The sequence below is a fragment of the Microplitis demolitor genome, chromosome 5, assembly GCF_026212275.2.
Source record: "Microplitis demolitor isolate Queensland-Clemson2020A chromosome 5, iyMicDemo2.1a, whole genome shotgun sequence".
In the NCBI taxonomy this organism is placed as follows: domain Eukaryota; kingdom Metazoa; phylum Arthropoda; class Insecta; order Hymenoptera; family Braconidae; genus Microplitis; species Microplitis demolitor.
The window spans coordinates 8,887,806-8,903,099 of NC_068549.1; the positions used below are offsets into that span (position 1 = coordinate 8,887,806).

Below are 15,294 nucleotides of genomic sequence, written 5' to 3' on the forward strand. Positions count from 1 at the left end.
ATCAAATCTTGTTTCTAAATTCGTAATGCGTTGGTGCGGTGATAATCAATTCTAAACTTCGGTAATTATTTTTTTCTTTTTCAAAAATATTTTTCCGGATTGATGATTTTGACATCACCCATATGTCATACTGACGTCATGGAATGTCACACAGACATCACTTTTACGTCATGTATACGTCATTAGTTTTACGTCATAATCTTACATAAAAAAGTCTGAAATAATGAGTCACACCTGACTCATTCATGACTTATATCGTACGTAAATCATGACATAGCGTAATAGTCTAAGAGCCGGACCTACTTCGACCTTCACCAATCCTGCAACCTAATGAGATATATTTTTTAAAACGCATAAATAATAGTTCAATACGTCTATAATAGCTTGTCTATCAAAATTCTGACCAGGCTATTTTTAAATAAATTAATAAAAATTAAATTTTTTTTAATTTTTTGCTGTTCTTGCAACCTGCCAAATTGTACTCTGACCGACAGCAAATAATGCATAGAATATGCCGCGGTAGCCTTGCCTATCCATTTCTTGACCAAACTACCTGTCAAGCGGGTATAAACAGGTAAGTCAATATAAAAAACTCCACCTATGAACCGCTTGAATTTTATACCAAAATGTAGTTAATTTTAAAACAAACACGATGGTATAGGATTGCCTACGAACAACCGGTCAGTAATATCCATTGTCAAGCTTTGAAGTTTACAAATCGGAGCAAACAGTAGTGCGCGAGAGAGAAAGTCGAGCGGCAAAAGTCCGTGCGTTAGAAGAAGACATACATAGCATGACAGATGTGCACGCTACATCTCCCAGCTGTAGGCTACTGCGCATGCTCTGTCCCATACTTGTTATTATTACTCGGAATTATTTTGGAGCAATCGACAATAAAATTTATTTATTTTATAATTAAAGATTATTTTACTTATATTCATAATTATATTAATTATATCTATAATTATAATAATGTTAGTATATATAAAATGAAAAGTGTAAGCTAATCATAATTAAGAATATATATTCTATTTTATAATTATATTTTAAAGTAAGAAGTTTTTAATTATTTATTATATTACTTTATAATTATAATAATATTAGTATATATATAATGAAAAATATACACTAATTATAAATGAGAATATATATATTCAGTTTTTATAATTTAACTTTAAACTAAGAAAACTTAAGTATAAGCAAAGGAAATAGAAAATTAATAAAAAATAAAATAATGTTTATTACATATGTAATTTGTAAAAATATTTATTAAAAAAAAATTAAATTACAAAATTAGTAAAAAAATGAAATTTGAATACTGTAAATACATTCTCAATCAAATACGTTTCATTCAGCATCTGAATCATCTGAAGCTATAAAATGATCTTCGAGCTCTGATAATTCTTCATTTTTATCATTTGTTACTTCTATAATGTCATCTATCTTCAAAGGCGTCTGGTCCCCAACAAATCCAAAAAGGTTTCAAAACATTATCTTCTAAAAACCAACCGCAGTTTTCGGGGCGTAATTTAATACAGTCCGGATCGGTTCCATGAAGCAACATAGAATTAATATAAATAGTCCGCAAAATTTTTTGGGTCAAAGAAGACCAGCACGGTGGTATAACGTTGGAGTTGAAACTTTTTACTTTTTTTAAGAACTGTTCGTTATCTTCTTTTACAGAGTAACTCTTTTCAAATATGCGGTATCTGGCATCATTGACGCTAGTACATTGCTTTATACCGTACATACTTAAGGTAAACTCCTCAACTGTTTTCATTTTATGTTTTAGAAAAATGTCAGCTTCTTCAAGTAATGACGCAAATACATCTTGGTATGTTTCATTTTTTGACAATAGTTTGAATGGTCTAACTCTACCTTTTTGATAAACAGCTGCCGTATAATCGCAGCCAGTAAATGCGTGAAAAGCAGGTAAGCTTTGACATAATTTAGTTCCCAATTTTTGCGCTAAATTTTTACAGTTAATGCAGTCAAGATCTTGAGTATTTTTTTTTTATTTGTTGAACTAGCCAACCAAATCTCTGATTGTTGAAGTTTATCGATATTCCCAAGCAAAATTATCAAAACATCGGTATCAGAAGATTTTATTAGAATTTTTGACCCCGGTGTCACTCTTGATGCGTGAAAAATCATTCTCGTATCGGCCTCTTCATAATCACATAAGTACCCAATTTCCTCAGTTTTAATGACTCGATTGTGCTGCGTTTGATAGGAGTAACAATTCTTCTCAACCGTTAAAAAAACTTTTTTATTCTGAATAATAGTTGCTAAATTATCATTTTCCCAGTAATTAGACAAAAAGTGAACCAAAGCCTCTTTAAATCTAAAATTTTTCAAGCTTTTCAAAAAGTCTGATGGCCTCGTTTGCTGCGGTCCGGAAACATTGAATGTAATGTCAAACTCTTGTCGGCTTTGGCGTTCTAAATCTTTAATAGATGGCGTAATGTAGCGATCAAAGACCAAATGTATGTCTGCAGCGTTTGTTGAGCAAAGTTTTATCAGTATAGACTCCGCTATTTTATCGAAAGTTTGCGGCAGCGAAGCTCCAATCTGGTACAGATAATAAAATCCATCTATTATTTGGACGTTTATCTGTGTTGGCTGAATTATTTGAGTGTCCGATTTTAATAATTTTGTTAACGCTGACTTATCTGTTTTGAACATTCCACCATCACATGAAAAAAGATCAGGTGGCATTGGAGCAAGCGGAAACGTTAAACAATATTCAATATTGATTTTTTTCTGAATGCTAACTGCTAATAATCTCCCAAAAATATCTCTTTCCAACTTTAGTAAGACTTTTTTACTCGTATCTTTCTTCGCTAGAACTTTAGTGGCACAATCGGAAGCAAAATTTAAAATTTTATTTCGTGGTATAGGCTTTTCAAACCTGCCGGGAACTGAGTTGCACTCCTCAATGAAATTCAATTTTTGTTGATGACCTCTTTTTTTAATATTGATTAAGAATTCAGCTACATTTCCTGACGCTGCTTTGCCGGTTGCAATATTAAATAAAACATTCTTGTCAATATTTTCATCAAACGGATTCATATTATTATTAATAGCTTCAACGATACTCCGGAAACTGGCGTCAGCGTTTATCGTCTGCTCTAGTGTCAAATCAACGGGTGACCTAGAAAAATCAGCAGCAGTTCGTCGAATTCCAAACGCACCACGACGAAATTCCGCAACCAAAGGCGAATTATCGGACTGCAATCTGAGGATATTACTCAAATATAATAAACTCCATCTTGAATAGTTAGGTTGAATTAGCGCAAAAAAAAGTCACATATATTAAAAATCGAGTCGATGTATAACTCTAAATTGCTGGTGCGTATACTCCTTGAGAAACGAAGGAATAAATTGATCAATTCACAATAGTGATAGTAATATTGTGCTGTTTTGCTTTTCTCACCAGTTAAAATTTGTTTACAAAATTCTTTATACCCATTAACAACTCGATTCAATACGTCAGGCAGTTCAATGGCATCATGAACATTCGATGTACTTTCATTACATAATGTATTTTCTTCTAGTGTTTTTAATAAATCATCCAACATTTCAAGGGATATATTAGTTGTAGATAAATATTGCTCAAAGTGTAGTGTTTGCAATGCAGAAGCGGTTAATGGATGCAAACGCTTGCATCTATTAAAATGTTTACTATCTAAAAAACTGTTGGCAGAACCACCAGCTAAAACTTCTGATTGGACTAAAACATCGACCAGTCCGCAAGAATCTATGTATTTACCGATCGCTTTAAAAAAAGCCATTTGCATATGGAACGCGCCCAAATTTACGAAAATGTGATCGAATTTTGGTTTATCTTGTTCCTGAATTTGCATTGCCATTTGGGCAATAGCCAAATCATAAGTCACAATAAGTTTTTTGCTGGCTTATACATCCCCTTACTGACAGAATAAATGATATCACTGCATATTGAAGTTATTTGTGTTGTCATTAGGTTCAAGTCTTCACTGGAAAAATGAGGTCCTTTGATTAAATTACACATGAAGTCGAATAATAATTTTGGAATTTCACATTCCCCTCGTATGACGTCTTCTACTCTTAAACGTTTGGGTAGCGGTTTGTGATCAAGTTTTTTGATGCAGTTTCTTAAATGAAAAGAGACATCATCGAATTTCTTTTCATTTTCTGATTCTAAAAATTTTGTGTTGTTTGCCATCACTGATACATCGATGTCAGTTTTATAAACGATTTTCTGATGGCGCGGTCCGGTAGATACTTCAATCGTAATCTTGTCACCAAGTTTAGTCAATAATTTTCGTTCTAACATTTCGGTTCGATAATCCTGAATGTCAGCCATGTCTAGCGTATCTTTCCCAAATTCTAATAGTAAAGCCTGGTATCTTATAAATAATTGAGAAAAATACATGACTCGATTATTATCAATTATTTCTCTTGAAATAAAATTAATTAAAGAGTCTAAAGCTTGCTTATGAATGTTTCGATAGGTGTGCCAACTAGAAGCCTGATTTTCTTCTAAGTTTTGCTGTTTGTTTCTCAGGAAAGTAGCATAACAAGGCTTATGGTAAACAATATGCTTATTTTCAAGTTTCGAAGAAATCTCATGATCATCGAGGCTAATTGCCTCATCTTTTATTTTTTTCAAGGACTCATCACTCGGGTTTATTGTTAAATTGATCAACCGCTTTCCTGATCTCTTCTGTTTACAGTTACAGAATAAACAAGTGACTTGAGCATCAGATGTTGGTGGTGCTGATGTTGACGGTACCTGAAATAAATAAAATTTAGATTTAAATGAAGTTCAGGGAAAATATTTAATATTGATTAACCTATTTCAAACTATCCAACAAAGTTTTACTAAGAAAAATAAATAACTAATCCATTAATATAAAAAATTTTACCACGTCGGAATCCTCAAGCATTGAAATCTCTTCTGTATCATCCTCAACATCTTCTGGAGCTTTTGAACTAGAATGTGCACTTGAATCCAGACCTTTTTGCTGCTTATCAATTGTTGAAACACTTAGAAGCATCTGAAAATTTTTAATTACTCATTAAATTATAATAATAAGATTTAGTAATTTTATAAAATTGTTTATTTATGATATAAAGTAATTCTCATACAATTTAAATTTTCATGTGTATTAAATTTTATTTTAGATTATAACCTTAACGATACTCGAATTTACAGGTATAGATAATTTTTTTTAATTTCAAATAAATGAATCCGTTTATAACAAACAAAAAATTATGATTATTAATTTTAATTATTATAGAAATCAAAGAATTAATAAGTTCACTTTTTTTTTCTTTTTTAATCTGCTGTTTTTAAAACATTTTTATTTATGAAATCTGCCGTTCAAAGTTATAAATTGGAATAATAAATTGTACTTACATCATGATCGATGACAAATTTTTCAAAATCTTCTTTATATTTATTTTTTAAGACAGTAACTTTTGAGTAGCACGTGGAGTGATAACCAAAAAATCGAGTGAGTCTTTACTTAGTTGAATATTTCCATATTTAAAGCCTCGCTCTTTCCGAAACGCCAACTCTAATAAACAGTTTATGAAGATTTCATCTTCAAAATCTATTATAGATTTTTTTGAATCGCACAAAAAACACTTTTTACTCATTATTTATTATTTAATTAAGAACGCGATACACGTGGTCAACGTTGTTGCTTTAAAATAATTCCGAGTAATAATAACAAGTATGGGACAGAGCATGCGCAGTAGCCTACAGCTGGGAGATGTAGCGTGCACATCTGTCATGCTATGTATGTCTTCTTCTAACGCACGGACTTTTGCCGCTCGACTTTCTCTCTCGCGCACTACTGTTTGCTCCGATTTGTAAACTTCAAAGCTTGACAATGGATATTACTGACCGGTTGTTCGTAGGCAATCCTATACCATCGTGTTTGTTTTAAAATTAACTACATTTTGGTATAAAATTCAAGCGGTTCATAGGTGGAGTTTTTTATATTGACTTACCTGTTTATACCCGCTTGACAGGTAGTTTGGTCAAGAAATGGATAGGCAAGGCTACCGCGGCATATTCTATGCATTATTTGCTGTCGGTCAGAGTACAATTTGGCAGGTTGCAAGAACGGCAAAAAATTAAAAAAAATTTAATTTTTATTAATTTATTTAAAAATAGCCTGGTCAGAATTTTGATAGACAAGCTATTATAGACGTATTGAACTATTATTTATGCGTTTTAAAAAATATATCTCATTAGGTTGCAGGATTGGTGAAGGTCGAAGTAGGTCCGGCTCTTAGACTATAACGTCACTCTGACGTCACATTTACGTAAATGTGTTTACTGGGGCATTAACTAAAGCAGGTACTTTTTGGAGTTGCACTGTATTTGAAGCTTACATTATTAATTTATTTTTATCACACTGATTGCTTTTATAATACTTTATAAGTGACTGCTATAAACAAAACTTATTTATTCAACGATTCACTCAGTTATGTGTTATAATGAAAATATATTCCGCGTCGTATATAAATCTAATGAGGATAGTGATGACAATATAAATGAAAGTACGTTCGAGAGTCAGGATTATTAATCACATGAGGTCAGATATTTTTTTTCAGCTACTTATTAACAATAATGCATAAATATTTCGCATACTACTGTTTGTTCATGATCGTGCTTTAAATTAAGACATAATGATGTATTTTTTCAACCTACATGTAGAATAGTGACTCACAAAAAGTCATTATTATCATGAAATCGATCAGAACACTACTTTTTTAAAGAACTTGACATTAAAATGCAAATAACTAGAAATTTATGCGGAATATGAAAAAACTTTATCATAAATAATTTGTAACGAATAAAATTGTCTACAAAAAAGATCTTATGAGATTTTGTGATGCCTGATAGTTTCGCTGGGAAAGTAGCAAGATCTCAAAATTAACTATATAAATTTGAGTTCAAGCTCCAATAACTTTTGAACAGATGAATTTATCAAAAAGTGATAAGAGACTTTTTTTGTGGAGCGTTTAATTCCCTATGAAGTTGTATCCTGAGATTATCTGTACAATAAGCCATTGCCGAGGTACAAAATTCCAAACTTAAAATTTTTTTTTCCATGTTATTTAAATGGAAAATCAAAAATCACGAAGAAGTGTCTCTTAATATTAATATTAAGAGCTCAAACTTTACCAGAATTCTATTTATATACTTTTTGTATCTATGTCCTTAAGGGGCATAAGTGTCAGGGACGATAAATTTATTAAATAAATATTTACTTACTTTATTCTTTGTGGATTTGTATAATATTTTCAGAAAAGGAAAAAGTAGAATTAAAACAAAAACTTGTATTTTTCGTTCATCTACATTCTATTGTGGCAAAAATATTTACAAATATTATAAAGTAAGTAGTTTTGTTCAAATTTTCTAATGTCCTTAATATTTATTTTCTCATTTTTTTTCTCTGTCTATTGATATCTCAATACAATTGATTCAGCATGTATTAAATATATACGAAACTTCTTTATTATGTACAATTATTGAGTATTTTATTGCTGAATCATCGAATATATTCTACTTAAAATTCGTTCCATAAATTCAATACGATATAAATAAATCCGTCGTCATGATTAACTTATTTAATATATTAAACTAAAAAATATTTTTATATTTTAAACAAAATTCTATAGTTAAGGTGATTATAATAAAAACGGTAGTATTAACATCAACTGGTTAAATTGTATTAATATGATTTAACATAGGATTTTTACTTTTTAGTAGTTTACAATAAATGGAAATACCTGAAAAAATATCATTTTAATCTACTCGGATTCAAGTGAATACATCCTCAGAAAAACAGGATTTCTTGGCACAAGAAATATTTTGCATTATGAATTGAAAACAAAAATATTCTTAGGACTAGAAAAAATTTCTCGACGCAAGAAATTTTTTCTTGTCACAAGAAAATTTGTTATCGCCCCAACAAAATTTTTGTTTTCAATTTATAATGCAAAAAATTTCTTGGGACAAGTAAAAATTTTCTTGGGCGAGTAAAATCTTTTTGCGCCAAGTAATCCTTTTTTTCTGCGTGGAGAAAAATGGTCTAAAAAAAATTGTACTTGAGCGAATTTTTTATAATAACATATCAAATACTAATAAATATATTTAATCATAGTAATGCTAGAATAGCAATTTGTGATATAATTTTTATAATTTCTATAATTTGTTATACAGAAAATAATTCAAAGTCTTTAAAATAATGTACAATAATTTGAAAATTATAAGTAGCGAATTTTTTTTTTTTTGTTTTTCGTTATTTATGATTTACTTTTTAGTATTATAGAAACAATGAACTTTGCAACATGTTTTCAAATATTTATTTGAATTTCATGAAAAATTATTACTGATTTAATAAAAAAAGTATAGTTTGATTAATTCTTCTTAAATCCTACATTAATTATTTAACAACTCCGCAGTAATAATTTTTTGACCAAATATATTTATTACATTCATATATACAAAAATTTTCTAGCGGACCTAATTTACGATAAACTACAGTGGTTTACCGGAATGACGGCAGGACACCATGTTTTACCGGTTTTAAAGTAGATCTTATTATTATACTGTGGATTTACCGTTGGTTGTATCCACCAGGGTTATAGTACAAGCTTAATAAGATTTGACAATTACTTTATAATAAATATATCGTTGCAACGAATTTACTAATAAATATCACGTTTTTTACTTCCGGTCTGCAAAATATGACAAAGTAATACTGTTATTACTCTTCATAAAACATTTTTTAATTCTAAAATAAAACAAAGCATCAATCAATAATAAATACGTGTAAATGGTGTATCACTCTACTTCAAGTCTAACAGTTAAGTGGAGAAAGACTCCGAATGTCTGCATTTGACAATGATTCGAAACCTTAAGACCTGATCATCAACTTTTATACCCTCCCAGTACGCAAACAAAGTCTTCCATCGAGAGACGAAGTTCTTTCTTTGCGCCCTCTTTCTTTTTCTCAAAGCACATAGTTTGTTAATTTTTATGATGCTGATTATAAAGATCACCTAAACTTTTATTAAAAATGCTCTGCTAGAATGTAAAAATAAAATCAACTATTACAGAAATTAAACTAAATAATAATTTTTATAAATTACTCAAACAATGTCATAATAAGTTATATATTATTTTATAATTATAATTTTTATGATACTAAGCTTGAAATATTATAAATTAAAACTATATTAATTATATCAAAAATTGACCTGTTTCGAGTTTGATTAATAAACATAATATAATTTGACATATTTTATATAATTCATTCTATTTTTTTTTTTTTTATTTAACGACTCATTTTTCTCCGTATCGATATGCTAAGATTAAAAGTTTGCGAAAATAGAACAATTATTATTTATAGACATCTTTTAGGAGATTTGTAAAATCGAAGATTTGCGAAAGTTGAATTTGCAACCCTTAAAAATAAAATCTTAAACAAGATTCTGAAACCCAATAAGAAAAAATCCTAGTAAAAAATTTAGACTCAAAATCTATGTAGATGGTAGCAGATCTAATCCATTCTAAAAGATCTACCAAAATAAAGGAGAAGTAATTTTCCCAAAATTCTAACTACAATCCAAGCTCTTTATAAGCGGTCGTCAGGGGTTTTAGGAGAAAAAATTCTTGGAAAAATCTAAGATTTAGACTCCCTAATCTTTATTCTTAGCGCACGTTCTATTGGTGTGCGTTATGTATGTAAACTGTTGCAAGTCACTCGTTGTAAGCAACGATTGAAATTGCGTTAAAACAACCAACAATCAGTGATGTGTTCTGTACAAATCAAAGTTGATGGCATGTAAATATTATTTCATTGAAATACCATGTATTTACAAAAATTTATTATTTTAAATTCGTTTTAAACAAAAAGTGTTTGATGCTTGTAACGAGCTTCGACATAAAATTTAAGCGTCCGAAATAGTGGAGGAGCTTCAAAGTCGTAATAAAAAACGCGATAGGGAAAGTTGCTTATAACGGGATTGCTTATATCGAGCTTGGGCTTTATACCGAATTGGATGATGTCTTTAGATCCAATTTATTTTTATCGAGTAAAGCTGTCTATATATATATATATATATATATATATATATATATATATATATATATATATATATACATACATACATACATACATATTTATTTATGTATTAAACCAAGTAAATATACTAAATAAATAGTCATTACGCTAGTGAAGTTATGACAATATATAAACAAATAAGTAAAAATACCACGGCAAATTTATTCTAAAACTAATTTCAATCCTAGACTGGTCACCTAACACGACTTAACAGCTTTGGTCAAGTCATAAGAAATATTCTACAACGCTTTTTAGGCTGTGACATAATCGCCGGGCACTTCAAAAATTATCCCCGCAAAAGAATCTCCCAGTATTCTACCTGCGAGTATGTATGATTTTACAAATATAGTAAGGACAGTCAAGTAATGGTGAAAACGTCATTTTTTCTCCGGGACAGCTATATTTATCAACCATCAACGGTTGGGTAGTGGGAAGCTCAGACTATGGTTTGGCAATATCTAACAAAAAAATCGGTTAAAGCTTCTGGTTGATTATTCGATAAATGTTAAATGTCAGTAAAAAAAAAATCTGAAACATGGTTGAGCCTGTGGGTCAAACTCAAAACTTCCCGCTGTTTTCGAGCTCGGACGTTATTATTAGTAAACTTTTGAACTCGGCGAGGTCAAAAAATGATCGGACCGAAAAAACAAACATTTCGCTGAAAAAAAAGTAATTTTTGTCCAACGATATCTTTGGAAAAAATAGGTCGATTTGCACGTATTCTGCGGCAACCGCAAGAACTTGTTGAGACTTAGATTTGATAAAACTTTGGAACAAATCGGTTAAACGATTTACGAGTTATGCAACAAAAACTTTAGAAAAAAATTGTTTTTATTTTTTCGTATAACTTGAATAAACTACTCGACCGATCGACTCCAAAATCTAGTCAGTTCTAAGTCTTAGTGAGGCCTTTCGATTGTCGCAAAGCACGTTAAAATCGATTAATTCGTTCCAAAGATATCGTCAGACAAAAAAAGTTAACAAACACACACAGACACAAAGTCTATCCGAAAATATTTAGAATATTCAGAAATCGGACCGAAACCAATAACTTCCCTTGTTTTTTTAAATTTTTAATCTTCAGAGCGGGAAGTTAATAATAGGATTCTTCAAAAAACAGAATGTTCAACATTATTTAATATTCAGCATCGTATGAGCTATAAAACTATTAGTATTTTTGGAACCTACTCGACCAATTAGATTATGACGGAATTCTTTGAAAAATCCGCCACAAGCATAAAAATAAGTTAGATTTCTACAAAAATCTACTAAAGAAAGAATAAATTTAATACATCGTGAGACTCATAAGGCAACCAATCTAGGATTAGTGACAAATAGCTTAGCTGTTCAATATAAGGCACAGCTTCAATTTTCAGGAACCTTGAATATTGTTTTTTTTTTTAATGATTGGGCAAACATACAGCACATAAACACGTATTTAGCAAAAAACTTCTGAAATCTAACTTTTTTTAGCCCAAACCACTTATTATTTTATCTTTGATTCAATTTCTTGAAAATTTTTTTCAGTCATAGTAATGAATTATTTTTTTTCTTATCTGTTTTTTTTTTTTTTTTTTTTTTTTTTTAAACTCTTTTTATTTAACGCTTTTTACAATATTTTAAATCAAATTTTCAAAAAAAGTTTGAGTAAATTATAAAGCCGAGTTTATAATAGAATAGGTAAATTTTATCGCCAATAATTATACTCACAACTTTATAAATCGTAAAATGAATTTGTTAATAATTTGTCAGATTTCAAGTATCTAAACAAACTATAATTACACATATTTAATACTTGTTTTTAAAGAGTTTTAAAAATGCAATAATTTGTCAATCAAAAAAAAAAAAAAATTTAAGATAAGATTTTCACTTTTAAAATTAAAATGCAAAAATTGTTAACGTAAAAAAATATGGAATTAATACGAATATTCTTAAAAGCTAAGAAAATATTCAAAATTTTTATCACTGTTAGAAACAATTAAAAATACTCAAGACTTACAAGTATAATAATTTTACTGTTTTCTACTACTAACAAAATCTGAATGAATATATATTATATTTATTTATACAAGCAAAGTTATATTTAAAATTCAAACTTTAAATTTAATCACGTCCGTAATAAATATAAGACTAAATAAAATTGTGATAGATTGAAAATAAAACAAGGAAGAGTATTTGGCACATATTTTCATACCTCTTTGAGTAAAAAAGTATATAAATCGCAATCATGCAAATCGTATTTATTTATATTATAATTTACTACCATAATAAAATATTTATGATTAATGTTGGCGGTTATGTCGGAATTAAGTTTTTTAACAAAATAATTTTAATCAAATTTTAACCGTACTTAATGTAAAATCAAGTTTATCGAAGTAAAAGCTTATTATGAATATTAAGTTATGGAAAAAATTTAACTATATAAAATTTTTTTTCGATTTACAATTTAAGGAAAAAAGATAGATCAATAAAATTGTAATCATTAATTACATCGCGTAAATTATAGTTGAATTAGTGAAAGATTGCGGTTCGAGTTCGCATTAAGAAACATTTAATCCGAACATTTTACTACAGAACTGATAATACCTAAATCACGTTCTTTCGGTAGTTAATCTGTGAATTTTAGAATATAAACATTTATACAAAGCACAACATTAAAATCTAGTTTTTAACTATTTTCGTTAGTAAAAACTGATTTTTAATAATGTTTCAATAAAATTAGCTTCGTATCATGGAAGTAATTATTTTCCTTGAACTTTATATTATCTATGCTATAAACAGAAAATTATAAGATTATTATTGTTATCATGTAATTTGTCAAATTACTAATGGTTTTTTCGATGGTGTAAATAGTACCTCGAATTTAGTGTTTTATCTAAAACATCTTAAGGCAAACTTCTAAGTAAAATTTAGAAAAAATCGTTACTTGGTCTTCAAAAATTTAGATTTGATAAATTAAATAGATGTTGTCAAACGCATTTGTGTATTCTTATAAGAATTCTATTATCTATCAATCTACGTGAAGCAAAACAATCATACAACGTTTTCAAATTTTTAAAGACAAATTTGAAAATTATCATTTCTAAAAACTTAATTTTGATCAGTCGTGAGGATAAAATTTCTATTGAACAGGACGGATTAATAAATTGTAGTATCGATCAGTGAGGGAAGTTAGCACATTAAGAAGTACTAAATCAATTTTAAATAATTATAAATATTATGTGTAACGCAAAATATCGATCCAAATTAAAAATAAATACAATTTTATTTTGTTAAAATATCTATTCACTACTTTTTCTTCACTCTACGCAATTTGTATGTAGATATTCAATCATAATTCTGTTTAGTGTATTCAGTTACGTTTTTACTCATCCAGAATACGTTTTTCTTTGATATACTAGAATACCAATCACTCGGTGAACCACAGACTGGATGGCTGATACTGATGCTTAGAAGGAGAGAGAGGAGCTAAACCATATACGGCAGTCGGCTGCATGTGAGCAGGCAATGGATGAGTTGCATGGCTAGTCAGCAATGGACGTGTTGAGCTATGGTGCGCTGGTGGTGGTAAAGTGCGGCTAGACTCATACAATGTCAAAGGAGATGAGCTGAAATACACAATAGTATGAGATAAAACAAATTTCCTCGCAATATTGTGAAAAAAATAACAATAGAGAAATTAACTATCAACTTTTTGGAGAACAAACTTACTCACCCGATTCCCAGTAATGTAATTTTTAAGTATAGTTTATATCTGTCATGCCAATGCGTGTATGCTTGTTTTTCTTGTACAGCCTAACCTCGTTACAATATTACCCATTATAAGACTCTTCCCCTCGATTTCTTAAAAATCGCCCGGAACACTTCCCAGTCCAGTCACATCATTTGGATTTGCGTCCGATCCTCGTTATAAGACTAACTCAAAGTATTTAATACTTTATTTAATATATAGTGTATTTAATACTTTAATATCCTGCGAGTCAGCCCCGAAACTTTCCGCTGTTTTCGAGCTTGAAGAGCTCGACAACATTATTGTCAATACTTTTTTGAGATCCTCAAGCTCGAAAATAGTAATGCCGCACTGCACCTTCCCATTGCGTAAATTCAAGTAATGAACAATAATGAAGTAAAAAGCGATGTTTCTGTTTTATATTAGAGTTATCTTTGGAGATAATGAATTGATTTTGACGTTCAAAAAGGCATTTAACTCAGTTTTTTGATCTCTAACACTAATAAAAATTTTTGAAACATTTGATAAGTAATATTATGAGTTATTCGCGAAAAATGAAGTAAATCGTTATTTTCTTTATTTTATATTAGCAACATCTTTGGAAATAATGAACCGATTTTTAATTTCAAAGTGACATTCGACGCAGTTTTTTAACTACTAACGTAAAAAAAAAAACTTTCATTCAACAATTTGGATGTTATTAGGTAAAAACATTTTTTCGAAATTCTTTGGACAACGATTTTTCTTTTAACTAATGAACCGATTTTGATGGTTGGGGTTGTATTCGACACGGCTTATTAAGTTTTGGAGCTGATTAAATTTTGGAATCAATCTGTCCAGTACATTAAAAGTTATCCGAAAAAACATTTTTTTAAAAATTTTGTTTCTGAAATATCTCTAAACGTACCATACCGAGCATGCCTAATTTTTCAGAAAATGTTGGAATTAATGATCCACTTCAAAAAGCCTAATCGGTTCATTCGTTCAAAAGTTACAGAATATTCACATACATAAATACGTACGTACGTACGCATACACATACATACACTCGGACATCATCTCGAAAATAGAATAGCTTTCTATGACCTCAAAACGTTGAGATCTGTTGAAAACTCGGTTTACGAAAATCGGACTAAAACCGATAACTTCCCTTTTCTTGAAAATTTTTAATTTTCTTAGCGGGAAGTTAGAAAAGTATTCAACGAAAAAGTAATGTAGGGTAAATACACCAATAGATAGACACTCACCAATAGATGGATAAATATTATTGTAACCGATTAAATAAAATTTAAAAATGAAAATTTAACATGATAAATTTTTTTTTTAACTCTATAAATTTCTGATGCTACAAAATATTTTTTTTTCAATTTAATATATGTGAAATAATAAAATATGAAAAAAATTACTTTTATTTGACATGACGACGTTTTG

At 29.3% G+C, this 15,294-nt stretch overlaps 2 protein-coding genes across 8 annotated transcripts in view; both read right to left on the bottom strand.

Moving 5' to 3' along the window:
- Positions 1-1,232: 1,232 nt before the first annotated feature.
- LOC103568398 (uncharacterized) lies at positions 1,233-6,337 on the bottom strand. Of its 2 annotated transcripts, XM_053739606.1 has the most exons (4): positions 6,004-6,332; positions 5,405-5,916; positions 4,911-5,042; positions 1,233-4,777 (listed from the first exon to the last, which is right to left on the bottom strand). In XM_053739606.1, exon 4 carries the CDS (start codon positions 3,070-3,072, stop codon positions 1,969-1,971), a length of 1,104 nt encoding a protein of 367 aa, XP_053595581.1. In that variant the 5' UTR covers positions 3,073-4,777; positions 4,911-5,042; positions 5,405-5,916; positions 6,004-6,332; the 3' UTR covers positions 1,233-1,968. The 2 variants fall into 2 exon arrangements, with proteins under 2 accessions (XP_053595581.1, XP_008543461.1); XM_008545239.3 differs by having other exon boundaries at positions 5,405-6,337.
- Positions 6,338-13,379: 7,042 nt separating this feature from the next.
- Positions 13,380-15,294, bottom strand: part of LOC103568399 (homeodomain-interacting protein kinase 2) — a 35,855-nt gene continuing 33,940 nt past the window's right edge. For all 6 annotated transcript variants that reach the window (XM_014440081.2, XM_014440080.2, XM_053739601.1 and 3 more), the window contains exon 15: positions 13,380-13,741. In XM_014440081.2, coding sequence (XP_014295567.1) covers positions 13,543-13,741 — 199 coding nt within the window. In that variant the 3' untranslated portion in view covers positions 13,380-13,542. The remainder of the gene's footprint in view (positions 13,742-15,294) is intronic.